Here is a 27,947-nt window from a genome sequence, read left to right as displayed (position 1 = left end):
GCACATCAAGAGCTGTGATATAGCACAATGATGAAGTAACACTTCAGTCACAGCAGAAGAACTTCACATCATTAAGTGATGTTTCCTCAACACCTACCAACTTAGATTCCACTTTTGTCTGCATTCCACATATGGAGCCAGAAGGGCAACGCTTGCTCCATGGGCCAAAAGGGTGACGCCAGCTAGATGACTCGCCTGACACTTCAGTCCCATCTTCACATCTGAATTTAATGTTGGTAGCTGATGTATCATCACCTAACCCTTCGCTTTTTTTCACCTGCATTGAAAAGGAAACTAGGTGACCTTTGCGGCATTTCACAGGTTTTGTCCAAGTTCCTGACCTGATAAAGAAGAAATTATGTTGTCATTAGTAAGGATGTGAGATGATGGCTTCAGGTGGATAATGAGGAGTGGGCAGCAATGCTGTCCTTCTGCGTCTCTCCAGTTGTTTTCTTCTCTTGGAGGACAGAGTTGCCAACACTACAAACCTCATCTTCATTTCCTAAACTGATGTCTCTGATGTGGTGGGGTGTACCATGCAATTGATCACCAGCACTGAAGCAAAATTCAAGCATTCCAGACAGCTTCTGTATGTGAAATTTTGTGAATTTATCACAAACAAGCAAAATCTTGTGGCTACTGACAATTTCTTCAACAGAGTAATTTGATTCGATAAGGATGAGAAAGTGTGTGAACATTTTTTACTCCTCTACTGAGCTTTATTTAATATGGCAGATCATGAACTGTCATGTTGCATAAAGAGTAAAGTAACATTTAGTTCAGCTCAGCTTTTTCTAATGTTGATGGTCAACCTCAAAGAGGTTATACATGTAGGGCAACACAGAGACGGGGAGTAGAATCAGTGTTGATGCTCCTGATGGAATGGGTTACATCCTCAAAAATTCATGCAAAATGAAACTTGAGTCTTCCAGATTCCATAACCAAACTCTGTTGTCTTTTCTGCAATAGACTAACATGGCAGCTCCCTCAAAGTATCTGAATATGCGTGGTAGAATTTTTCACTCTTATTTCCACTACCTACTAATAGGTCTACCCTCCTTTTATTAATGCGCTGTAATCTACAGGTGATACAGTTCCTCCCTTATATGTTCTGGAAATGAATTTTAATGAAAATTAAACATAAACCCAAATTATCATTGTCATTTATGAACTTTTTCTAAGAACTAGCATGGCACATTGCTTTCCCCCTCCTCCCCTCCAATTTTTTTTGTGTTATGTCTTTAGGCACTTTCTCATTATTACTCTTGGTTAACTAATCTGGAGCCCTACTTCAATTTGTAATTTGTTAAAGCTGAGAATAAAAATGGCTTTAAATGGGGGGGAGGAGGGGGAGACAAAGCTGGGAGATTTTGAGCCCTACAAAATCATGGAGAGAGTATTGGAGGATAAGAAAGGGTCAGAGGGGTTGGTAGGGCACTCCAAGGTTCAGCTGTGTAAATGTACCCATAGGACACTACTATTTGCCCACCACTCTTTACATTAACAAACAAATCCAATTTTTGTCACTCTGTAGATACAAATAGAAGAAAATGTTTTTCACTCCCATAGCAAGCTCAGTTCCTGTAATATTCCCATGCATTGCATTACTGGCCCTCTAGAAAAAGAGAATTGAGTTGCTAAGACAAGGAGTTAAATTTAAACATAAAACTGTAGAAGCTAAATTTCTATCACAGGTGTTGTTTCCTTCCTCTGCATGGGCCTTTTAAAAATCCTGTATAAAGTCTTCTTAGGGCTCATTCCTACAATGATATAAACCAAATTGCTGATCAATTTATATGTGCGTCATTCACACTTGAAAGCAGTTTAAATGCAATTGCAGTCGATTGAAGTCGTGTTAAAGTGAGAGAAATGCAAAAAAACTTCGCTCTATTTGAAGACGGATCAAAAAGTAGTTCTTTTGAAAAGAAGCAGTTTGGAACCTTGTCCAACAAGTGTGAATGATGTGGAGCATCCGCATCATACTCGAGGGGAGAGACTATATAGAAGAGGCAGGGCCTCTGCCTGGAGACTCTCCGTTGGTTGCTTCTTCCTTCCCCCCCAAAGACTGCTTGGTGGGATCCTCCTTCAGCTTCCCTGGAGTTGACAGCCCCAATCCTCAGCAGCAGGGTCCTTCCAGGGCCGGGCATCCCTTCGAGGTGGCTCGTGTACCTGTGCCAAGCTCTACTGCCTGCTCATCCCTCCCAGAGCACATGCCCAGTGGCAGTACCCTCCCTGCCCAGCCTCACAGCAACAACAAAGCTACGACTGGCAGGAGAGAGGGCCGATGGATGCTCCGGGCAGCCCCGCTCCTGATGCCATGGGACCTTTAGGGGCTCTGGGGCTACCACCTCTCCTCCTGCTGCAGCTTCTCCTCCTCCTGCTGCTCCCACCTCAGACCCTTGGAGGGCCGTACCTTGGGCTGTACAGGGGGCTCCCCTCTTGATTCAGGTGCTGCAGCTGCCCATGATGCCTCCTGGACTCCCCTGCCCCAAAAGAGGACCTGGCCTGGAAAAGGAGGATGCCTGAGGAGGGGGAGAGAGGCGGGAAGTGGAAGGTTTGTTCTGGAGAGGTTTGCCATTGCCTTCCCCAAAGGCTGAGAGAACGTGGCTTGTTCAAGGTCACCCAGTGCATTTCCATGGCTGGGCAAGGAACCCAATCCTGGTGTCCAGAGTCATAGTCCAACACTAAAACCATTGCTCCACATTTTGTAAGGTTTTTTCAGAGGAGGTTTGCCATTGCCCTTTGCTGCCCTGGAAAAGGAGGACACCTGAGGAGGAAGAAAAAGGCAGGAGGCAGAAGGCGGAAGGGTCCCTCCTTTAGTTTTCTATCTGCTGGGGCTGTTGGGCATTGCCACGCCCACCCAATGATTGACATTTAAAAGAAAAACACCCCAGCTAGTGTGAATGACAATAGTGTCAAAAAAGACACGAATGCATAGAATTACTCATCAAACGGAATCAATTTACTGACCCAGTGTCAAAGCAAATTGCAAACTGATTTAAATGTAAGTGGGAATGAGCAATTAAACTTTGTACCTGTGGTCTTTTGGTCTATTTTTTTCTACGAGGCTTGGGGTCCTGTATAGTTTAAGTATGTTCTAATGTCAATTTTTACATATTTTAGCTGCATTGTATTTGCTTTCATTTGTAAGCCTCTTTCTTGATCTGTTTTTGTCCTTTCCCCCCCCTATGGGGCTTTGGGCCCTGGCATAAACATGGTATCACATGGAACCTGTACCTTAAGATTGTAAACATATTGACTTCACTGAACTAGAAAGAAGTTCCATTGAACTTGGTGAGACTAAAATTTGAGCAGACATGTGCAGAGTTTGAAGCTACTCAAGAATTCAGAAGCAATCAGAAAGAGTCCCCTTGCTTTCATCCAGCATAAAAGATTTCACTCTATCACTCTCCATCACCATTATACAAGCAACAAAGTCACAGAGGAAGAGAAAGATTTTTTTTAGAAAGTGACTCACATTCCAGCTTTAGACTCTATCATGTCACCATTTGAGCAAAGGAGACGAATGGAATTCAGAAAGGTATCATCATTTGCCAACAATTTATTTACGTATGGCTGTACCTAGTAGGAAAAAGAAAAAGGAGAAACAGCATTTAACTATGCTATTTTAAACTTATGTTTTAATATTACTAATATTTAATTATTTTTTAATTTTTGTAACCAGGGAGAAAGTTGGGATATAAATCCCCTAAATAAATAAATAAATATGTCATAGGCTGCAACACTGTTAATGATTATATAGTACCACTTTTAGTGGTAAATTCCTGTTGCAAAGCCTGGATTATCATATACTGTACTGTACTGATCAGACTAGATCAGTAATGCACAGTGTTAGTACAAGTCGTGTAAATTCCAAACTATGTGCAACATCTGCTGGAGAAGGATGTGAATATAAAATGTCTTCTTGTTATCCACTGGGGTTTGGTTCATTTTTCTCCATGGATTACCAAAATCTGTGGATGATGAAGTCCCATTATATACAGTGGTGTAATAAAAAGTCATTCCTTGTATACAATGGCAAAATTGTAGTTTGTTTTTTTGGATTTTTGGATGTGAATATCTCCAACAGTGATTGGTCAAATCTGTGGATACACAATCTATGGATAAAGAGGGCTGACTCTTTGTAATTGTTACAGATTGACTGATCCTAGTCTTCAGTCTCCTATCTTTTCTTTATTTGATTTCCCCTGGTGGCCAACATTAGTAGCTCCTTCCCTTATCCATAATGCCCCTAATAAAGGTATCATGTATTTCATGTCACATAGGACCTAATCACACTGGATGAATCCTGCACATAAACGGGATTTTAAAAGTAGGGGGGAGGGGAAGCAAATACTTGAAGTTTTTCAGACACATTTGCACCAAAGAGTAATAATGCAAAAATAAAGCGAACAGAAAGTCAACAAAAATGACACCTTTTTATTTTCAGAAGTTCCCAAAAGTAAAACTGTGTCATTTTTGTTGACTTTCCATTCGCTTTATTTTCATGTTATTATTCTTTGGAAGAAATGTCATCTAAAAAATGTCCCACATTTGTGGGGGTTTTCCTACTTTTAAATCCCATTTATGTGTGGGATTCATCTAGTGTGATAAGGTCCATAGTGAAAGTCTTAGGGTTTGCTTTGGGAAGAAGGACATGACATCTAATAGACTGGCAGCTGCTGTCATTGTTGCTACAGAGAAGGAATAAATTAAATAAACTAAATGGGGGAAATGAGCCATTACTACAAAATCCCCATGTAAAATGCTTTCTTTGGGAATTATTTACTCCATCTGGTCTCAATATACTGATACTGCAGCCCTAAAATTGCCCCCAATCCCCCCCCCCCCTGAAATTAATGGTAAATATTAGAGTTGTCACATTTCAAAGCCTGGCCTAAATCTCTAGTTTTCAGGGATCATTTCTAGCTGGGTGATGAAGATGCAAATGCTTCAGGTTTAGTGTGCCAGCTCTAGTTAAGAGGACAGGGCTGAGTGCAGATTTGCAGCTTAGTACAGCAGCAAGTTCCTCCGATTTGCAAAGTTTAATTGATTCTTTGCTGCAACTTGCAAAAGCTCTCCCTGAGGTCTAGTTATTTACTTAGTTAGAGTCCTCCTTCTCTCCCTGTTGGTGTAGTGCAGAGCTTACCCATCATTCTGCACTGCACCCATCTTCTGGCTAGAAGTAGGGAGACTGGGTTAAATGTGCCCTATCCCTTTCCTTAAATGGGTGAGTAGGAATAATCCTCTTTTCCACCTTGATATGGGATCAGCCATTTTAACTAAGGCTTCTCCCTTAACTTCCAAACAGAAAATTTGTTTTCTATCTGTTTGTGCATATGTGAATTTGAATGAGAAGTGGTGGGCAGCTGTGGTTAGCACTTAGTGCATAACACTTAATGGTATCACCAGGGGTTGTCACTTGGTCTTAAGGTTTGACTTAGAAATCCTAGGGTTGAGACAATCTTAAAAGGGCATCCCTAGTAAACAACACCCCAAAAAACTATGGTGGTGTCATTTGTCATTTAAAGTTTATTGCAGGGTTCCATGGCCTCTTCCATGCCCCAAATAGCCTCCGTCTTGGCCTCCCTTTAAGAAAGTGGAAGTGAGCTAAAATTCACTTTTTCTGGCTCCAAATGGATCTGGGGAGTGCAGTTTTCCAATGTCTTGGTGTGTGTGTGTGAGTGTATGTTTGGAAACAGTCCCCAGAGCCCACCAGAACAAACAAATGGACAGTGCAAAGAAAACACCTTCAATGAGAAGCCATTAGCAAATCCTTTGGGGCATAATGCTATGCCCCCCCAAGTGCCCCACTTTCCTCCATTTGGCACGGTGAGGACAGTATGATGCTTTCTGGCGTCAGAATCCCAGAGGCCGAAGGAGAGGATCAAGAAGAGCACAGCACTGACAGAGAGGTCCATCGAAGGTAGTCTGTTCCAATCCAGCAGCAAGAAATATTGGGGAGGAAAATGGAAGCCATGAGAGAATGTGCTAGATTTATAACTAAGCTTAAACTGAGAGAACTGTAGTTGTTTTCCCTCTTCTCTAGTCAAACTGTTTTTCAGAGTAACAAGCACTCAACTTTTCACTGTGGTATATTGGTACAGTACAATTTCTATATTATGCATGCATTTGGAGAAGTAGAATTCACTACTGAAACATGAAGCTACATTCAGACAGTATACTGGCTTTTCCAACTATTTTTTCATATATATACAGTATATATATATATACACACACACACACACACACACACACACACACACACACAACTATAATTTGATTTTTTAATAAATAATGTGGAAATTTTTGGAAATTTAACTTGGATTGATTCCAAAATTCACAACCCAGCATACCTGACAACCAGAATGTAATGGCATTAATGCCAGTTATAGCAAAAGGCACCAGATCCTATGTGATCTTTGAAGCTAAACAGTCAGCCTTGGTTAGCACTTGGATGGGAGAATGCCAAGGCATACCAGGCGGTATAACCTATATTTCAGAGGAAAGAACTGGCAAAACAACCTCTCAGTATTCCTTGCCTAAGAAAACCCTATGAACTTCAGGGGGTCACTATAAGTCAACAGTCGACAAATGCACATAAACACACTCTGCCTTCTTTCTAGAGTAAAGATGGCATTGCAACGGCTTAACCATGTGTCAAATGGGTTTGCTTGTGACAATAGCTCAGGCTAGCTGGAAAATGAAAATCTGCCCCAAACATGATCTTCTTTGTGTTTTGGAAAATCTTATCTTCATACCATCAAAAGGAAATCCTAAGTTTATTCCTTTGGAATTGCTTTTATAATCATGGCAATTATAAGAGGGATTCTAATTCTTGCAGTTACAATCCTTACCTCCCTTCTCCCAGTGCTGAACTAGTGAGAACAGTGCCGGTCTACTTACGGTCTCACAGCAATTGGTTTTCCTCCAGCCAGAATGAGATACTTCCTGTTCAGTAGTGAAATATGAACATCGGCAAGGCCACGTGGCCTTGGTTTGTTACATATGGCTGTGGTTTGTTACACATAGCATTGTTTGACATCATGTGCTCCTATGTTCCTGAAGAATTCCTATCAGATGGAAAGTGACAGATTCTCTTTTGTTCTGTGTCTGACAATCAGCATCACCATTGCTGGCTGCGTTTCAGAAGTGCCATCAACATCCATTAGCTTGGTATTAGGGATTTACTTTGGAACACTTTGGACACATAGCCCAAGCTCACAGGTTCCAACTCTGGCATCTATGTGGGATCTTTTGTTAAGCAACCTTTGCTCAAGGACTGGCCCAAGGCATTTTTCCACATGAGGAAAAGGGCAAGATAGCAGTCAAACTTTCCAGAAACTTTCCAATAATCATCAAGAATTTGTGAGGGAAGCATATCCTCCATTACACCTATAATGGAGGTGAAAAGGAAAAGTGGCAATGCATTAACTGACCTAGGGCACATCTCCTCCAGGCATCCCAATTTAGCTGTGCCACTTTCCCAGCTGCTTTTAAAGGGTCCCAATTCCTCCCTTTTCCTCTTCCTCCTCCCATCTGGCAGAAGGGTGGGAGGGGGCCACCTTCTCCCTCTGGGAGAGAGCCAGAGTGTGACGGGTCCCAGGTGGGGAAGGGCCAGACCCCAGGACCCCTTCCCCTCTTCCCTCTGCCTAAGAAAAGCCTGGCCCTCCTTCAGGAGGCTGCTTTCGGGCTGCTTTCAGGAGGCTGCTGTCCCTCCCATCCCCTCTGGTCAACCCCTGAGGGAGGCATGACTCCCAGGATGCTGTCATCAGTGACATAAGCAGCAGCCTGGGTAGCTAGATTTAAAAATAATAATAAATTGATCAAAGATTCAGTTCATTGGTTTTGCAACTATTTGCCTCACTGAGTGCAAGTAGTTGCAAAATCAGTGAATCATATCTTTGATCATTATTTAAAAAAACTCATGCACCCATAGATCACACCACAAGCACAAAGGCAGCACTGAGAGAATGGGGGGGGGATCTACCAAAAACTGAGGAGGGATGATAAACACCCCTCTGCCATTAGTCCCTCCCCTCCAGAATGATGTGATTCAGATCTGTCGTTTTCACTTGTTGAACATGCTTCGGAATTGATTCTTTCCAAAAGAACCTCCAAAGAACTAGTGTTTGGAAAGAGTGGGGTTTTTTTGCGTTTGCCTTGCTTCATCGCGATTGAAACTGATCTCACTAGAATCAGAACCAGTTTCAAATGGGAATGACGGTCATATAAACCAATCAATATGCTTTAAATCATATTGGAAATAAGCCCTCAGCCATCTCTGTTGTCACATTCCTTATCCCTGCACTATCCATATTTTGAAGGTTCCTGACATAATTTAGAGTACATACACACATATATAACATCTTCTTTTATTTACATATTTCTTTATTCTTAACATATTTCTATTAAGATGCATCTCAGGAATTAGGCTCATCTCTTGTGCTACCAGCTTCTTTCTTTCAGTTAATCTCAAAGGTGCTTCAAGATTCCATTGCATACTGATTTTTCCAGATTACTATTGCTATATCTTTGAATTCTATCAGCTAAAAACTATGAAAATATATTAAAATAGGTAAATAATGTTTGCATTGGAAATATATGCATTTCTCTTTCATCTATATATATATATTTATAATTACTGCCAAATCAACTTAACTTCTGGGACCATATGAATTGGAGACATGAAAGACACTCTGTCATCCAGGTCCTGCAAACTCATTGCTGTGGGTTAGCTGATTGCAGCTATTTAAGTGAAGTGCAGTCCCCCCTCCCACAGAACTTTATCTATCTATCTGAGTGTAAATCAATGATAAGCCTCCAACATATTGAGGATGCAAAGACAAAGCAATGGAACATGAAAGAGCAGTTAGTGTCAGCTGCATTCTCATCATTCCCATCTTTATTCTTGTTCCTTTTGATTTTCTACTGGATTAAAATAAACCAATCTGGGGAGCTGGAAGAGAAACTCTCTGATCATATTGGGAGCTGACAGAAAATATTTTGTGATAAACAAAACCTGTATGGATCTCAAAAATAAAATTGGAAAGAACAGGAACAAAATCTGGGACTTCCGGGTCTTTTCAATCAATCTGGATGTACCCTGAATTGAATCTAATATTATTCAGAGGAATTGACTGTTTCCCACTATTCAGAGCCAAATGCAGGCCAAATAAAGGAAAGCTGGTACATAAAGTTCTCATATTTTCCATGGTCCAGTTTCCTCAGTAATTTAGAAGAGCTGCTCTATTTTATAATCTTAGATGTCTAGCAAGATGTGCCTTCAGAAATTCCAAGATGTACTTGCCTTACTAATTCTTTTCTCTAAAACAAAGCAATCACAAAGGGAGAAGGTGTGCTCTTTAGAGTACATAGAAAGCCATCATTGCCTGGAAGGGAGAAATGTGCTTGAAACCAGTAGTGAGCAGAAGGTAGATCTGGGCCCCCTTAGTGGATCTTTGAGTGATTTGCAATTGCGGTTGTTCTTGTTCTTGTGTGCCTTCAAGTCTTTTCCTTCTTATGACAACCATAAAGTGGATCTATTATGGGGTTTACTTGGCAAGATTTGTTCACAAGGGGTTTGACTTTGCTTTCTTACCTCAGGCTCATTATTTCACAAATGCAAAACCAAAATGATTTTTTCCTCGTAAATTAGGCTGCTGAAATCAACATTTAGGATAACCTAAGAAATGGGATTTTGTATGAAGAGCCTAAGAAGTTCCATTCTGCCACTGAAAACACATTGCCAATGTTTACAAAGGGACCCTGATCTTTAATTCCAAAGGATTTGCTTATTATTTTTGTTTATTCAAAAATTTGCATGCCTGTTTTCGATCATGACTACAAATTCCATACTTGAGGAGAAGAGGCTTGATATTTCTTTCCCCATCCCCAGTCATTCCCCCTCCCCAAAATTTGCACATACAAGAGGAATGGGAGAGGGAAGCAGGAAGGGAAGAATTAAAGTGTATTTACTTTCAAGTACAGAAAAATGAAATACAGAGTTGCATACTACATACTTAATATAATGTAAAGTTTGCCCCTAAGGCCAGAATCTTGTTGGCATGAACTCCCTTACAGAAAGGGCTGGGCATTTTTGTCTGATGTGGAATGTCAGGGGCTGCTTCCATGTTGCAGATATAAAGCAGTTTGATACCACTTTTAACTTCCATGACTCAGTGCTATGGAAGTCTGAGTTTTGTAGTTTTGTGAAATATTTAGCCTTCTCAAAACATATCCAGAAGCCCTGAAGTCTATCTCCTTTGTCTTAAAAGATTCACTGAGGAATTGTATTTCAAAATCTGGAGATGTGCTGAAACTGAAAGACTATGGCATTACAATTTGTGTAATAGTTTGGGCTAGTGTGAATTACATCAGTTAATATTAAAACGTGAATTTTGTCCTCATTCCTTGCCCATACTTTTGGTTTTTGCCATTTTCATAGAAGAGCTAAAGACTGTAAGATTTCTTTCATATTGCAGTTCTGGAGCGCACAGATAAATGTACTGTTAAGTGCTTTCCAGCCCCTATGTATACTTAAATGGCTTCCAACAAACTAGCTATCATCTGTCTGTCTATTATCTATCTATCTGTCACCTTCTATCTATATATGAAATGTGATTGTAAGTGAACTTACTGGGGCTGGCTCTAACATTCATAAGGAGGAGATTTCCACTTCCGGTAATATATGCTGAGGAGGAGAACAGGGATAGGGAGGCACTAGAGAAGAGAAGTGTGCATATCTGCCAGGCAGCCTTCTCTGCATCCTCTAAGCTGCCCTCAGGTATGGTAGAAATCTGTCTTTCCTTACGAATGTTAAATTAAGCTCCTTTGGCACATAGATGGTGGAGGGATGACAACTTTTTCTTTACACAGGGCAACAAAAATGTCTTGAGCCAACTCCAGTGTTAATTGTCAACCAAGCTTGGTTGACAAGAGTAGAACAGAAGTATTAATATTATTATTATTATTTGGCTTTTCACTTATTTGTTTATGAGTTTATGTGCCATTAATAAAGATCCCATGGAATGGCCCATTGTAATCTCTGCGTCTGGACTGACTTTTCAAAATATTCCAAAGTAAATCTCTAATACTGAGTATTAGAGGCACTTCTTAACAGTGGCCAGCAGTGTCAGTGGTGGGTGGATAGCTAGACACAGAACCAAAGAGAGCCCATTGCTTTTATCACCCTGGAAGTGCTCAAGGCCAGCGCAGGAGAGCATATCAAATGTTGCTACACATGAGAGACAACAGCCATATGTCTCTCTTCTGTACCTGCTTACAACTCAGCCCACCTTCATATTTGTGTGGTCATCTGAAGATCTCTCTCTCATTCTGGCTGCAGGAAAACCAGTTGTTGTGAGCTTGTAAGTAGATGGACACAGTTTTTCTCTTACTGCTTCAGCAAAGGGTGAAGGCAGGAGAAGGATCCTAACCCTGGCAGAATTGGATAGGCTTCACCAGTGAGAAGCACAGGAAGTTGCTTTAAATTGATTAGTTCTGGCAATTCTGATGGGCAGAACTGGCTTTTCAGGATTCCAGAAAGGGTTTTTTTTTCTAACCCTTTGCTGTGAACAGGGAAACCAATAAATGCAATAAAGTTTGAGTTTCCCTTCTGAAAAGAAGGCAGCCCCCTTCTACCCTAGAAAGTCCATAATTATATTTAATTACTATTACTACTACTACTACTTCTTCTGGCATACACCTTAGAAATTATATAGAAAGGTATATAGAAATGATGAGGGTTTCTTTTTGATGGACAATTGTGCTTGATTCTGGAAGCATTTCCCAACCAGTCTGAGCAATTTTCAGAACCAAACTACTCCAGCAATTATTATACTATCTTTATTGTAGATAAGAAGTAGAATAAACCTAAAACTGTCTCCCTACCTCTCAAACTGACAACCAAAATATATAGTTCCCAGGTAGGCTTGATTTTGGATGCTGGAACTGACTCAGCTGAACTTCCAGGTGACCACCTCTGAGCTATTTGTAATGATCAAATTGTAGGAAAAGTCAGCAAATCTATTTTATTTTTTCAGCCAAAAATAATTGGATGTCAAGTTGAAGGCTTTCATGGCCGGCATCCATGGGTTTTTTTTTTTGGTGGGTTTTTTCGGGCTATGTGGCCATGTTCTAGAGGAAAATCTTCTAGAACATGGCCACATAGCCCGAAAAACCCATAAAAAACCATAATTGGATGTCCCCTTCAGATCAATTTCTGTAAGGTAGGATTCATAGGGAGTTTGACTAGAGATAAAGTAACCCAAGCAAAGCTCTCAGGATATAAAGTAAAGTAATATATATACAGTTATTGTTTGTCAGAATTTTTCTATACCATTCTAAATAAACCTGTTACATTAGAAACTTAAGAAAATGCAATATTTAGCACATTCTTACAGCTGTTCTTCTCCATAAATGTTCTTGCTTCTAGATCCAAAACAGACTGCTTACAATGGACTTCTCTGTCACTGCTGTTCTCTTCTTCATTCTCTCTTGCTGCCTCTGGGATTCCGAAGCCCGAAAACATGATGCTGAACTCACAGTGCCAAATGGAGGAAAGTGGGGCACCTGGGGAAATATAGTGTTATGCCCCGAAGGATACGCTACTGGTTTTGCCCTGAAGGTGTTTTTATTTTGGTGTCCATTTGTTTGTCTTGTTGATCTGTAGCAGGGGTGAGGAACCTCTGAGGATCCAGAGGCCATTTTCACTTCCCCCCAGACCATAGCATAGTATACCAATCTACTCCTAGGCTGCATCTACACTGTAGAAAAAATGTAGTTTGATACCACCATAATGGTCATTATTCCATTCTACAGAATCCTGGGATTTGTAGTTTTGTTAGACATCAGCCCATAGACTTTGTAAAACTACAAATCTGAGGATTCGGTAGGATGGAGCTAGAGCACTTAAAATGGGGTCAAACTGCATTATTTCTACAGTGTGTATACACTCTAGCTAGTCTTGTTTCAAGCTAAAAAAAGAAATAAACACAAACTTACTTTAGGTCGCTTCTGTTTTCCAAAGATAGGGCTACATCTTGCTAAAGACCAGGCCTAGTTCCCTCAAGGCTTCTGTGGGTATTTGACACTTAAACCATAGAACTGGGATACACACCAAAAACAGTCCTGAGAGAAGGCAAACCAGTCTCTGTTTAAATTTTCAAAGAAGAAGATTTCTCCACTCTCAGAAGTAATCTATTCCAGTGTTGAAGAGATCTTACTATGGTTTGTTTCATCAGTTTTCATTTAGTGTGTTGTGTCTGTGTGCATAGATTTGAAGACAATACAAGGATACTGGGGTGATACAGTGGGTGATCTCTGGGTCACACTTTGGCCTCTCTGATCTATAAGCATATATTTTTATGGAACAGGTTACAATTCATGCCATGCCTATGCAAAGACCTTAAAAAACTGTCACAAACATGACAATTGTCTCTGTTTGGCAGCAACAGTCCCAATCAATCCTCTGTCATCTCACTTTTTCAGCTGCTTCTAAAATGTCACTTTCTCTCTCCTCCTCCCACTTTCCCCCTTTCTCTTCAGTTTGTTTCAGTTTCTGCACACTGGATTCAAAGTGCAAAAGTAGTTTGTACTTAATAACTTCAGCTGAAGGGACTGGTGGGGTGGAGGAAGAGTCTTGCCCTTCTCAGCAGGCTGAGGCAAAAGCAAAGTGCTGTAGCCTCTCCTGGCTGGTGTGTTTTGCCTCATTTGAAACTTTTACCTTTACTACCTTTACCACACTCTGATGTTACTTGGTCAGATGTGTCCCTGTTGGAGGGTATGCATGGTGAAACACAAAGGAAAAGAAGCTCTTTTTCATGCAGAACATTTCATACTGGCCTGTGGTTTGTTCAGCTGGATGCTATGGAACTGAACTGGTTCCCTTTTGAGGTGGATGCAAATCTACATCTGTGTGCAATACTGGGTATACATGACTGTGACAATCACCTTATTCTCTTTAATTACTTCCCTTTGATGGCAGCACCAAATTCTCTCTTATTATGTTGTTTTGGTGTCGTGTTTCCTTATCTTATTGTAACGTCAGAGAAGCATGCATTCAAACTCTTTAGAATCAATAAACATCTTCACTACCCCAGGATCTTCTCCGTCCTTCTCTGGGTACTCTTTACCACATATTTCTACACCAACCACCAAGGCTTTTGGTGGCTCCATCCCTGCTGTCCTTCCGGTAGCATGTAAAGATGTTTTTATGCCACCAGCCTTTTGCATGACATGGATACTGTTTTTTTTTTCTTAAAAGAGTTTTTAACTTTAAATTTTAATAATGTACTGTTTTTAATTGTTTAATTGTTTTTCAAACTTGTATTTTGCATGTTTTATAGTGTTTTAACTTGGATTGTTTTAGACTTGTTAGCCGCCTTGAGTCTGTAGTGGGAGGAAGGCAGCATATAAATAAACATGATGGTGGTGATGATGTATCTCTAGATACTTTATGACAGTAACTCCCTTTCAGAGTTCTGTTATTCCTGAGTCCCTCACAGTCAGACCTCAACCTCAACTGCCACTAACTGATTCTAACTGTCCTTTCATTCCTTGTCTAACTTTAAACTGATTGGCTGGAGTCTGCTCCCTCTTCATTGGATGTTGCTAGGGTTGGCCAAACTTTGCCTTCTCTCCACAATGACCAGCACTAATTTGCTTATAATTGAAAAAATCTGGTCATTACAATACAGTTTGTTTGAAAGTGTAAATTCAAGTACCAAGGAAATCCCCATTGAAAATATAGTAGGACCCATTCATTAAGATAAGCAATATCGTAATCCATGATTCGAGGACCAGCATTAACACATGGACTTTTTTCATTCTCCTCCAGGTACAACCATACCAAGGTGCACTTGTGTGGAATGATGACACATCTCTGAATTCCATTCGCCTCCATTGCTCAAATGGTTCTGCAGTAGAGTCTAAAGCTGGGCCGTGAGTCACCATTTGCTCTCTCTACTCTGTGCCCTTGACTTTGTTTTTGGAAAGAGCATAATAGGGGTGTGTGTGTGTGTGTGCTGAGATTTAATTCTTGGACGCTGGCTGAGAAACTGATGGACTCTATCTAATTACTTCCAAATCCCTAGAGCAGTGGTCCCCAGACTTTTCTATGTCCCAAACCTATAGGAAATGTTTAATTAATGATAACACCACCTACAAAAGTAATATTGAATTTGAAGATGAGGAAGTCTGATTTCCAATTTTTTCCAAATTTATATAAGGAAGGGTAGGCATGATAGTCTGTTGCAGAAAATGCAACAGTGTCCTATGATGGGCAGGTTTTATAGCGGATGACAATCCATTCCATTACCATCATTCATCAGGACTTTGATGGGCTGTATCCATCCCTTTAATCCTCATCTAAATGATAACCTGATGTTATATAGTATGTTGATCCACAGAGTCTCAGTATTAATTCACTTTGCATAGGGATGTAAAGAATATTCAGATTAACTTTTTCATACATCAAAGACACCCCATAGAAATAACTGAATTGCTGCCATTTAATATTTTTATTTCAGGACCTCTTTCCTGAAAAATACATAAAGGATTTTTTTGGTATAAGATCTTTTAAAAAATATTTTAATGAAAGGGCATGTTTTGGCCTCACTTTTTGCATAAAAACACTGTGGGTTCATTTTGAGGAGAAAAATTATTTGTGATATTCTTGCAAAAATTAAATCAATCTCAAATTGCAAACACTCACAACAACTACATTTAAAAAACTCTCAGCTGGATTTCAATCTTTTAAGAAGGAATGAAAGAAAGATGCTAAAGTAAATAGTCTATGACCAAACTTAACCCAAGGCATTTTGCTGCCTAGTGTAGAAGGAACTGGATAGAGCCCAGTCAATATTCCCTGAAAACTGCCTGGGATGTTTGAATCCTATTCATTGCTGACAATGGGATGTTCTTCTCCACCATTTCTGAGACAACAGGTGGTTTAAGAGGGCCAGGACAGATCAGCGGCATATGCAGGTCTGCCATTTAGCAGAAGGAAAAAACACCGGAGAATCCAGAACAGCTCAAAGGCAGCTGCTGTTGATCAGTTTACTCTTCCTAATGGTGGAACCAGCCCTGACTATGTCTACAGTTTGTACCTTTTGTACACCATATATACTCAACTGGTGTGCAGTTTGCACTTTTTTTGTACACTGTATATACTTGACTATGGGATGCAGTGGCTTAGTGGTTAAGACACCAGTTCTGACTATTGTAAGATCAGAAGGTTGGCAGTTTGAGGCCCAAGCACTGCATGATTCCCGTTACTAGTCCCAGCTTCTGCCAACCTAGCAGTCTGAAAGCATGCAAATGCAAGTAGATAAATAGGTACCACTTCTGTGGGAAGGTAACAACATTCAGTACAGTCATGCTGGCCACATGACTATCTGAGTCGTCTTTGGACAATGCTGACTCTGGCTTAGTAATGGAGATGAGCATCACCCCCTGCAGTTGGTTAGGACTAGACATTCATGTCAAGAAACTTCCTTTACCTTTGCCTTTATATACTTGACTATACATCAACCTCATGTGTAAGTCTAGGGCAGGTTTGGGGGCAAAAACTATGGATTTTTATATTACCAATAGATAAGATGAAGATAAAATGTAGGGGCATAAACAAAGGATCTAAAGGATGAAGCAAAGTAAAACAAAATGCAGAAGAGCTTGCAAAATTCCAGCAGGCATAAATGTTTGTGCTCATACTAAAGACTGGATGGATGAGAGACCAGAGAGCAGGGGGTCAGTGATTCCAGGACAGATTACACACTTGTTTTTCACCAGGGGATGGTTCCTTTTTATAGGAGTTAAAATACAGTACCTGTGGATAAGTTGACTTAGTTTTTTGGGGTCAAATTTTTGACTAAATTTTCTAGACTTATACATGAGTATAAACTTTGCTTTGCTACCACTGTCTTCTTTGTCAGGTGGGGAACTTGGACAGATGTTGTGAAGTGCCCCAGAGGCTCCTTGGTTTCCTTCTCTCTGCAAGTGGTTGCAAATCAGGGACTTGGTGATGATACAGCAGCCAACAACATCCAGTTCACCTGCGAAGATGGGTCTGTAGTGATGGGCAAGTCACATGACTGGGGCACTTTTGGTCCATGGAGTAAGCGTTGCCCTGTGGGCTTCATATGTGGGCTCCAGACAAAGGTGGAAGAAAAGAGAGGAAGTGGTGATGAAACAGCACTTAATGATGTGAAGTTCTTCTGCTGTAACTGAACTACTGTCTGTCACCGTGCTGAAGCACAATTGTCTGTGTTCTACTGGATTTTTTTGACAAGAATCCTAAGCAAAATTAAATCATAAATCATGAACTGTTTGTCTTTCTTTCTCTGCAAACCAGGGTGAGTTAATACCTTTATTGGCCAATTAAAATATTATTAAAGGATATTTTTCAAGCTACCAGGGCTCTTCATCAGTCTGGACAGGCACAGGAGTGGAGGGTGGACAGGCATTAAGAAAAGTCCATATATCTTCCTGACTACATGTTGGAACCACAGGATTTCTATTTAAAGTCCCAAGGTGTAACCTGCAATCAGCTTGAAAAATCATCTTTGCTTTTGCTGGTATTGGGTTCCAATTCAGGAAATTTGGAAACAGATGGCTCCATTCATCTCTCTAGAATTGTATGGCCCTCCAGTGGAATGTGTGGTCCTTCAGATGTTGTTGGACTGCAATGCCCAACATTAATAAATGGTAGCCCAACAACAGCTGGAGGGCAATACAATTCCCACCTCATCTCTAGTCAAAGGACCACCAGTCACTAAAGCCCCGTAAAGACTGCCAAAATAAAGCTGCTTTGGGTCACTTTGGCGGTATGCTGTTTAAATGATGCATGCGTCCTAAGAATCCGGAAGATGCACCAAAGCTGCACTCCAGTCCTTAGGACTGGATTGTGGCTTTGGCATAGCTTCCAGACTCTTAGGATGCATGCATCATTTAAACAGCATACCTCTAAAGTGACCTGAAGCAGCTTTATTTTGGCACATCTGTATGGGGCCTAAATTAACAATAGTCTTTATTTGAAGCCCACTATGCTGGTTAGGACCAGAAGAGACATGGCAATTCCCATATCAGAAAAGCTGGAAACTGACCTTCCTTTCTTCCTTTCTTTCTTCCTTCCTTCCTTCCTTCCTTTTCTCCCTGCCTCAAAGTACTGATTCATACTGGAGATCAGCAGAAGGTATAAAAATGATGAAAACCAATGTAATAATATGAATTGACATATGACACATGCCTTCCATCTTATTGGTCAATAGAAAAGAGGGGGAAGAGAAGGAGTCAGCATGATGCAGTGGTCTGAGTATTGAATTAAGACACTGGGAGACCTGGGCTGAAATACCTGCTTAGTCACATAAACCCACTGAGGCCAGTCACATTCTCAGCCTCAGAAGAAGGCAAGAACAAACCCCCCTTTTTATTGAAAGCACTGTTTTACAGTGATTCTGCTTCTAACTGGACAGCTGATTCTAGTAGACAGTGCAACAAGACTGTTGCAGCACTTCATGGAAACTCACCTTTGGTGTCCCTCTGGCCTATCTTCTGCCCCACTCTTTAATATCTACATGAAACTGCTGAGGGAGATTGAGTTTGCCAAAAGGAACAGAGGGAGGTGCCAAGTACTCAGGACTGTCTATCCTTTTTTATCAAATGCAGGCAAGACATTGGTTGTCCAGAAATCATGGCAGTTCAGACTAGATGGAGGTGGTGTCCATCTGTCTATTTAACTGATGCTCAGCATGTTCTCTTCTGGAAGGAACAGGTTTACAAAAGGACTTCATGTCCACCATGACAACCATGGGGCTGTCCCAAATAATATCTGGAGCCACACATGTTACAGGACACACTCTGGCTCTATTTTGTTTTTTGTTTTTGCTCTGGGCAGGATGACAGTGATCTGGGAGTGGAAGAACTCTCTGTAGTTCCATTGTCATGGATTGATCACTACCTGGTAGAGCTTAGACTCACTGGAACTCAAACCCTCTGCAAGGGTGGGGGGCCAATTAAGATGGTCTGCCCCAGGATGCTTATGGATCCAGATGGATTCCTGATGGCTCTTGGGGAGTTTCCTGTTGCCTTGGCAGGTGATCCTGTCGAAACCCTGGCTGATCTCTGGAAAAGGGAAATGGCCAGGGAGGTGGACATGATTGCCCCTGAGCACCCCCTCCCATGAAGTAGAGCCCAACATGCTCCCTGGTTCATTAGGGAGCTGGTGGTGATGAAATGAGCGGGATGGAGACTAGAGTGATGATGGCAGAAGACTTGGAATGAGTCCGACCAAACACAGGCTAGAGCTCATTGGAAGGCTTACACCATGGCAATGGAGGCAGCTACAAAATTATACTTCTCTGCCACCATTGTGTCTGCTAGAGCTGTTCCAAGTGGTCAGGGGCCGTTTACATTCTGGCCCCCCCAAGAAGAAAAGAAAGACCACTCGACAGTTTGCTATGAAGAATTTGCAAGACACTTTGCACAAAATTGCTCGGATTTGCTTCGACTTGGATGCTGCAGTTGAAGCAAGTCCAGTGGATGTAACTTTGGTGCCTGCACGTCCTGTATTATTGCATAAATTTCAGTTTGTGCAGCTTGAGGATGTTAACAGGATCCTTGGAGAAGTGAAGGCCATCACATGAGTTCTGGATCCTTGCTCTTCCTGGATTCAACAAAAGCTGAGGGGGACTGGTTGAGTGTTTAGAGGGACTGGTGAATGCCTCAATTCAGCAATGCAGATTTTTCATCCTGCCAAAAGGTGGCTGTGGTGAGGCCATTGCTGAAAAAGACCTCCCTGGGCATCAACATTTTGGATAACTTCAGGCCAATCTCTATGGCCCGTTACAGATGGGCTAAAAAGTACGTGTGGAGCGCGTACTAGGGTTAAGAGGGGGCGGTGCTTCTGTACTGGCCTAACCCTAGCGCGTGCTCTGCGCGCACAAAATGGTGGCGACCGTTCCACACGGCCGCCACCATCGATACGTAACGACCGCACCGCCTCCAAATGAGGTGGCACGGTTGTGACGTATTGGGGTTGCGGCAGGGCGCCTAGGGCGTCCTTTCCGTGACCCCGGAAGGAGCTCCATTTCGGAGCTCCATCCTGGTTTGGTCCACTGGGCGCAGCCTTTAGATGGCTGTGCCCAGCGGACCAAAGGAGAAAGAGGCCAAACGGCCCCTTTCTCCTTCTCCCCACCGCCACGGGGTGTCCTTGGGGCTTGAAGCCCCAAGGACACCCCTTTCCAGGCTGCGGGGAAGGGGCCTTTTGCCACTTCCCCGCAGCCTGGAAAGCGGCGGATCGGGGCTTCAGCGGCTGCTGCTCTGGCCGCTGAGGCCCTGATCCGGCGGGGAAAGGTGCGCCTACAGGCCGCCCCTAAGGGGCGGTCTGTAACGGGCCTAATATTCCATTCTTGGGCAAGATTCTGGAGTGAGTGGTGGCCTCCCAGCTCCAAGGATTTCTGGAGGAGACAGACTGTTTGGATCCATTTCAATCTGACTTCAGACCTGGCTATGGGACAGACAGCTTTGGTGGCCTTGGTGGATGACCTATGCAGGGAGCTGGAGAGGGGAAGTGTGTCCCTGATGGTCCTGTTGGATCTCTCGGTCGCTTTCAATTGACCATGGTATCCGGACTGCCTCTGTAAGATAGGACTTCGGGGCACTGTTATGCAGTGGTTCCAGTCTTTCTTGGATGGGCGAACTCAGGATATGGTATTGGAATATGTTCAACCTCCTGGCTGTTGTTCTGTGTTCCTTTCTGTCTTCCATGTTGTTTAGCATCTATATGAAGCTGCTGGGAGAAGTCATCAGGACTTTTGGGGTGAGGTGCAACCAGTAAGTGGATGACACCCAACTCTATCTCTCCTTCCCATCTGATTCCAGGAAACTGTCTCTGTACTGAACCAATGTCTGCTGTCAGTAATGGACTCGATGAGGGCAAACAAATTAGAACTTAATCCAGACAAGACAGGTGGTCCTGGTCAGTCGTAAGACAGATCAGGGAATAATGATCTTGCCTGTGCTGGATGGGGTTACATTTCCTCTGAAATCTCAGGCTCATAGTTTGGGTGTGCTCCTGGACTCTGCTCAGAGCCTGGATGCCCAGTTCTCAGCAGTGGGCAGGTGTGCATTTGCACAGCTAAAACCTGTGCGCCAGCTGTGCCCATTTCTTGAGATGTCAGATCTGGCTATGGTGATACATTCCTTGGTTACATATGAACCTGCCATATATCAATCATAGCTAGTTCGCCAGCTAGGAAAGAACCAGACAAAATCTTTGGATTGAGGAGAGCTTCCAGTGTTCGCACACAGGGGGCTGCTTTTCCTTTTTAGCTACTTTTGGAGAACATTTTGCCAGTGATTCAGGCAAATGTGAAAATCTTCACTCTTCTCCAGCACCACATTTCACATGAGTTTATTTTCTGCAGTGCCTTCTTCATTGTCCAGCTCTCCATACATGATGTGATGGGGAATGCAATGGTTTGGACAATTTTCACTTTAGTGTTCAGTTGTATGTCTTCGCTGTTTAGGATTTTGTCTGGTTCTTTCCTAGCTGGCGAACTAGCTATGATTGATATATAAATAGATAGGCAAATCTATCACAGGGTTTTCTTAGCACGGTTATTTATTTATTTATTTATTTATTTATTTTTATGGTATTTATACCCCGTCCTTTAGCCCTAAAGGCTATCAGAGTGGCTTACAATTATCATTTTTAATTTACAATCTAAAAAGACATGATACAAAAGGAGAAGGGAATGGTGATGGGGAAAGGGATCAGGTCCAGCAGTTTTTCGCTCCCTCTGAGATCTTGACCAAGGCAGATGGACTGGAGGGAGGGCTTGGCTTCTTGAGATGTTGGGCCTGCCTTTTCACTCCTTGCCAGGCCGGATGGAGTCAGATGCCATTGAGAGAGGGTTCTTCTTCTTAAGGATAGGCCTGATGGAGTTTTCCATTGCCCCTGAGGCTGAGAGAGTGTGAATTGCCCAGGGTTACCCAGTGGGTTTAATGGCTGAGTGGGGATTCAGACCCTGTGCTCAAGAGTCATAGTCCAGTGCTCAAATCATTAATGGTGACTATTTGGCTACCTAGCAGGGCTGGCCTAAATAATTTTGATGTTTGGAGCAGATCAACAAATAACACCCCAAAGGTATATGACACAGGAAGTGATGGGAGTTATTTTGACTCATGGGAAAGCAGGTCCTACAAGCATTTCTTCTTATCTGTGGCCATAGAAAATATGACCATAATGTACTAAACAAAACCAATGCAGTAATTTTGGATGTTCCTATGATATTGTGTATTCCTGCATGGCAGGGGGTTGGACTGGATGGCCCTTGTGGTTTCTTCCAATGCTAAGATTCTGTGATTGGGGGAGAGCTTTCTCTTGGTTCCACTACCATCATAGGCTTGCTTGGTGAGGACACTCACTCACTTGGTGAGCCTTCTTGGTGGCTGCTCCCACCTTCTGGAACTCCCTTCCATGGGAGGCTGACTCCCTCCCTGCTTGCTTTTCGATGACAGGCCAAGACATTTTTATTTAAGCAAGCATTTAAAATATAACCACACCACAGTGTTTTTTTTTATACTGAGCATGTGTATTGCCTTTTAACTTCTGTTATATTTTTAATGTAATTTTATATTGTTTTTAGATTATTTTAACTGTTTTAAATTTTATTGTAATGCTTTCTAATTCTGTGAGCTGCCTTGGGTCCCTTTGGGGAGAAAGGTGGCATACAAATTAAACAAACAAACAAACAAATAAATGTTCAGTGACCCTGGTTTTCTATTTCAGGTCCAAGTGGCATGGAATACATTTTGCTCGCTTCACCTAGTTACAGTGGGTTTGCTTTAACTGATTCAAGGAAAAGGTGGGCTTTCAGTAGAAATTTTAAGAAAGTAAAACTGGTAGCCTTACACGTTTGGATGTTTCACAACAGGCAATTTCAGAAGTTCATTTAAAAAAAATATGAAATGGAAGTGTTTTCATTCACAGGACATCTTCAGCCAGAGATTCAAGCAGCAGTTCAGACAACATCACCAAGTTCTACTGGCTCATATAATATTTAACCAAAATGTTGTCCTTTGAGGAACATTATAATATTTTTTTCAAATAGTATTACTGTCTTAGTGCTATTTCTGGGAACAAAGTAAATCACACAAAGTCTACATGGTTTACTATCAGTCTAACAAATGTTAGTACAGAAATGTAAAAAAGAAAGAAGGGACTTTGTGGTGGACCTGAAAGTTAGTAATGAAAAAAATGAACTCAGATACATGCCATAATGAAAGATATTTTAAAATGTAAATTCAGATCTGTTAGAACTTGAACTCTCCCTGCTTGAGTTGCTGAATGAGAATTTGGAGAAAGAGCATGGAAGAATCATGCATTATATGATAGCAGTGAGGCTGGGTGTATCATAGAAATGGAAAGAACTGACCATCCCAGCACAGGAAGATTGGTTGTTAACTTGCATGGTTAATTGACTATTTTAATTAAGGGGGAAAGAAAACTAAAGATTAAGACATGACTGAGAAGTGTAGCTGCTTTGAATCCCACTTTGGGAGAAAGGTGGAATATAAATATAATAAATAAATAAATACTATATATAATATAATAATGTATTATTAAGTAGAATAACAATCATCCCATTGTTACCAGAAATGAAACTAAGATGGTATTGATATTGGAATACTTATTACATGTTACGTATACTTATTAACATAAACATGCAGTTTTTATTATGAATTAGAGGGAATAGGAATAAGAGATAATTATAACCATAAGCTGGTAAATTGGAAGCACCGTTATTCTCTTATATGTATTTTTCTTTCTGTTTGTGTTTTGGAGGTCTGTATGTTATCTGGGGAAAGATTAAGGAGTTATATGTTTGTTAGCCTTGCATATTGTTTTATGTTAAACATCTTATTATATGTGAATAAAAATATATATTTAAAAAAATGTTAGTACAGCCAGTGCTGTGAAGGAATACTTGATCCCTGACTCTCTTAAATATCTGGGAACTATTTTCAAAAGAATATGGTTTTAATCATGCATTTTTATCTACAGAAACTGTTGAGTGAAGATAGGGATTCATGGGGTTAAACCTCCCAAACTGACTTAAGTTAAATGTATTGCCGAAAATATCAGTGATGACTCTGTATCACAGTCAACATTGCATAACTTCACATATAAGAATTTATCACACAGGATTTAAACTGTGCAAAAACGAGATTTAAAGTGAAAAATCCTAGCAAAAGTGGATTTATTATCAGACGACATCCGGTTAACCTAACATTAACCCAGACAGAAAGTAGAAAAGACATGCAAAAGCTCAATTGATTTTCAGATGACATTAACCCTTACTAGAAAGTAGACAAAATGATTCTTTTTTACTTCTGAAAAATCCCAAAAGTAAAAAGAATCATGTTTTGTCGACTTTCTAGCCAGTTTAATGTTGCGTTAACCCCAACGTGTCTGAAAATCATTCACACTTTTGTGTGTCTTTTTAGGGTGTTGTGGGGGTGTGTTAAATCCCATTTTAAATCCAGTTTCTGCAAGGGATGCCTCCTGTGTGATAAACTCCATACTTAGCTTCATTGCAGAAGTGCTGTCCTAGTGAATTGTGAAGATTTGTATCAGGGTCTCACAAGATTCTCCTGACATGCATTGAGCCCAGCCAATGTACATTGTCACTTTTTAGCCGGTGTCCTGGTGCACAGTGATTTATTTATTTATTTATTTATTTTTCTGCCTTTCTCACAGAAAGGGACTTGAAGTGGCTCACAAATAAAACATTTAAAAAAACTTTACAATATAAGTTTTTAAACAAATACAAACATTGAAATAAAAACAGTATAAAATTATGTATGATACAAACAAACAAACCATAACTACAATATGCAGAACAGCTTGCCATATTGGACTCCCTATGTAGTAATGTCATGGAGGCCCACTACTGAACATGCACATTGCAAAACTGCTCAGTTTTTGTTTCCTGCGGATGTAGATCCACTTAGGGGCTCAACAGACCGCCCCGAAAGGGTGAGCTGGAGGTGCCCATTTTTTCTACTGAGAGACACCACAGCAGCCAAACTGTGTGGTGTCCCTCTGCACCAAAAAGAACCTGCTAAAAGTGGGTTCCTGCAGTGGATGCCATGAGTGCGCCACTGGCGCACTGTGGCATGTTGATGATGCAAGTATGGCACCATGACATGCAGATGCTGTGCAGAGCTTGCTTCATCATGGTGGCCCCCATGTAGACAAGAGACTGCCATGATGCTGCTGCCGCTGTAGTGTGCGGTTGCTCCATTCTCCCAAACCCTAATTTTGGCCCAAGGCCACCGCAAAGTGGTGTTCTGTTCTGGGCCTTATATAGGCTTAAGCTCCATACTGAATTAACAGTCATTTCTTCTTCATCTTCTTCTTCTTATTAAATTTTATTTATATAGTGCTGTAGATTTACACAGTGCTGTACATACAATTAAAAAATCGATAAAAATGAAACCTGCCAATGGCATACATTCTACAGGATAATACACACACACACACACACACACATATATATATATACACACACATACACACACACACACACACAAAATAGATAATAATACAAGATAGCATTAGATAAAATAAGCAAGCAACAAATTAAAAACATCAAATATCATATCAAAGCAAATATCAAATAACAGTCAGATAACAGTCACAGAATGCCTGGGAATGCTTCAATGAATAATATAGTCTTCAACTCCATTTTCAAACTGGTTAAAGAAGTGATGACCTGTGTTCGTGGGGAAGGAGGTTCCAGGAGTAAGGGGCAGCAAGCGAGAAGGGATGAATCCGGGAAGGGGCGGTGGAAATCCTAGCCTGGGACAGCAAACCTTGACCACAAGAATGGAGGGTACGAGTGGGAATGTGAGGAGAAAGAAGTTCAGATAAATAAGGAGGGGCCAGCCCATGTAGGGCTTTAAAAGTAAACAACAAAAGCTTATACTGGATACAGAAGGGGAAGGGGAACCAGTGAAGGGATGATAATAGAGGAGAAACATGGTCAAAGCGGTGAGTGGATGTAATAATGCAAGCAGTTGAATTCTGTACAGAAATTCAAGGACAGAGATGTGAGGGAGGAAGCCCTGCCAGAAGGAGATTACAATAGGCTAGTCGCGAGACCACCAGGGCATGGACCAGAGTCTTGTAGAGGCCGAGAGAAATGGACGGATTTTAGTAATGTTGTAAAGAAAGAATCTACAGACCTGGGCTGTGGCCGGGACCTGGACGTCAAGCCCCGGAGAAAGGTCAGGGGTGGAAAGATACAGCTGAGTGTCACTGATGTACAGATGATAGGAAAAACCAGAAGAATTGATAAGTTTTCCTAAGGGCAATGTGTAAAGAGAAAACAATAGGGGACACAAAACAGAGCCCTGGGGAACTCCAATAGATAAGGGGACAGAGGACAAAGTCTGACCACCTGAGACCACTGCAAAAGATCTATCTGACAAATAAGATTTAAACCAATCAAGAACAGAGTCCGAGAACCCGAGGTCAGAAAGTATATCAAGTAGGAGACAGTGATCAATGGTGTCAAAGGCCGCAGACAAATCAAGTAGAAGAAGAACAGAATAAAGCCCATTTGCCTTGGCCCACAAAAGATCGTTCGAGATTTTTGTGAGAGCCGTCTCTGTAGAATACTGAGGGCGGAAACCAGACTGAAAGGGATCAAGAGTGGAGCATGCTTAATGTTCGAAGGGAAGGAGCCCATAGAGAGAGATTAAAGATATAGAGAAGCAAGGGCAGAAAAGAAGGGGCTATAGAGATTAGAAGGCGAGAGGGAATTGGATTGAGAGAATAAGTTGCAGGTTTGGAAGAGTTTAGCAGTGTAGAGAGTTCATCCAAAGAGACAGGAGGAAACACAGAGAGTTTTTGGGTTGCAGGTGTCAGAAGATTAGTGTCAGAAGACAAATCGGGTGGGACTATCTCAGATCAAATACTAGAGATCTTTGTGATGAAAAAATTGGCGAAGTCCGTAGGAGAAAATAATGAGGAGACGGGCAGAGGAAGGTTTTAGCAAAGAGTTAAAGCAGGAGAACAGATGCTGCGGGTGCCTCTCATTGGCGCAGATCACTGATTTATAATAATTCTGTTTTGCCATAGACAGGGCGTGTGAAAAGGATAAAAGGACGGATTTATAATGAATAAAATCAGCCCATTCCCTGGACTTTTTCCAAAGATGTTTGGCTGCTCGAGACCAGGACTAGAGGAACCTAACAATGGGAGTAAGCCAGAGCTGAGGCCTAGAAGTCAAGGAAGACATGCATAGAGATACAGGGGCAAAGCTGTCAAGAGTTGAAAAGGGAGTGGAGTTAAATAAAGACATAGCTGAGTCAGCAGAGTCCCCAAGATACAGAGGAGAGAGAGATGAATCCAAGGTCTTACTGAGATGATCAGAATTACCAGACTGAAGATCACAAAAATAGCATTGAACATGACGAGGAGGTAGGATATAAGTAAGAGCAAAAGAAATTAGATGATCAGACAATGGAAAATCAGATGCTAAGTAGTCAGAAATGACACACTAGCAGTGAGAACTAGGTCAAGGTAGTGACCGAGAGAATGAGTTGAAGAGTTGGAATGAGGTTGAAGATCAAAAGAAGCTAAGAGGGAGCTAAAGTTGAAGGATTCTTAGGATTGTCAAGGTGGATATTGAAGTCACCTAGAATCGGGGGGGGGGGGCTTACGAATTTACTGCTTAGAAAGAAACTTTAAAAGGACCATAGTAAAAATTATTTGGAAGAAACAATCTCAAGGAATGATAGATGAAAGCTTTTGTAAAAACTTAAATTACAAGGCTTTTTTTTAAAGCAAAGTTTTATTATATTACAAAACAAACAGCAATAGCAGCTTCACTTATATACCACTTCATACCACCTAAACACTCTCTAAGTGGTTT

General features: G+C 41.4%; 2 protein-coding genes across 2 annotated transcripts; one reads left to right on the top strand and one right to left on the bottom strand.

Moving 5' to 3' along the window:
• Nucleotides 1-33: 33 nt before the first annotated feature.
• LOC121924759 (vitelline membrane outer layer protein 1-like) lies at nt 34-5,921 on the bottom strand. Its single transcript, XM_042456149.1, has 3 exons — nt 5,751-5,921; nt 3,479-3,582; nt 34-341 (listed from the first exon to the last, which is right to left on the bottom strand). The coding sequence occupies exons 1-3, from the start codon at nt 5,919-5,921 to the stop codon at nt 44-46; spliced, it is 573 nt and encodes a 190-aa protein (XP_042312083.1). The 3' UTR covers nt 34-43.
• On the top strand, nt 5,205-17,292 carry LOC121924760 (vitelline membrane outer layer protein 1-like). The gene is made up of 4 exons (XM_042456150.1): nt 5,205-5,230; nt 12,437-12,628; nt 14,840-14,943; nt 16,935-17,292. Exons 2-4 carry the CDS (start codon nt 12,458-12,460, stop codon nt 17,227-17,229), a joined length of 570 nt encoding a protein of 189 aa, XP_042312084.1. The 5' UTR covers nt 5,205-5,230; nt 12,437-12,457; the 3' UTR covers nt 17,230-17,292.
• Nucleotides 17,293-27,947: the final 10,655 nt, after the last annotated feature.

Source organism: Sceloporus undulatus, chromosome 3 (genome assembly GCF_019175285.1).
Source record: "Sceloporus undulatus isolate JIND9_A2432 ecotype Alabama chromosome 3, SceUnd_v1.1, whole genome shotgun sequence".
Classification (NCBI taxonomy): domain Eukaryota; kingdom Metazoa; phylum Chordata; class Lepidosauria; order Squamata; family Phrynosomatidae; genus Sceloporus; species Sceloporus undulatus.
Note: the sequence above shows the minus strand (reverse complement) of the source record. Positions and strands in the feature narration are given on the sequence as shown.

Bases quoted from the DNA above. Each gene is read 5' to 3' on its own strand.
- LOC121924759 (XM_042456149.1), bottom strand. From the start codon at position 5,921: ATGGACCTCTCTGTCAGTGCTGTGCTCTTCTTGATCCTCTCCTTCGGC. The intron at 3,583-5,750 runs GTGTTTTCTTTG...TTTTCCTACTAG, and splicing joins CTAATGGCTTCTCATTGAAG to GTACAGCCATACGTAAATAA. The intron at 342-3,478 runs GTGAGTCACTTT...CTTCTTTATCAG, and splicing joins ATAGAGTCTAAAGCTGGAAT to GTCAGGAACTTGGACAAAAC.
- LOC121924760 (XM_042456150.1), top strand. From the start codon at position 12,458: ATGGACTTCTCTGTCACTGCTGTTCTCTTCTTCATTCTCTCTTGCTGC. The intron at 12,629-14,839 runs GTGTTTTTATTT...ATTCTCCTCCAG, and splicing joins CTACTGGTTTTGCCCTGAAG to GTACAACCATACCAAGGTGC. The intron at 14,944-16,934 runs GTGAGTCACCAT...CTTCTTTGTCAG, and splicing joins GTAGAGTCTAAAGCTGGGCC to GTGGGGAACTTGGACAGATG.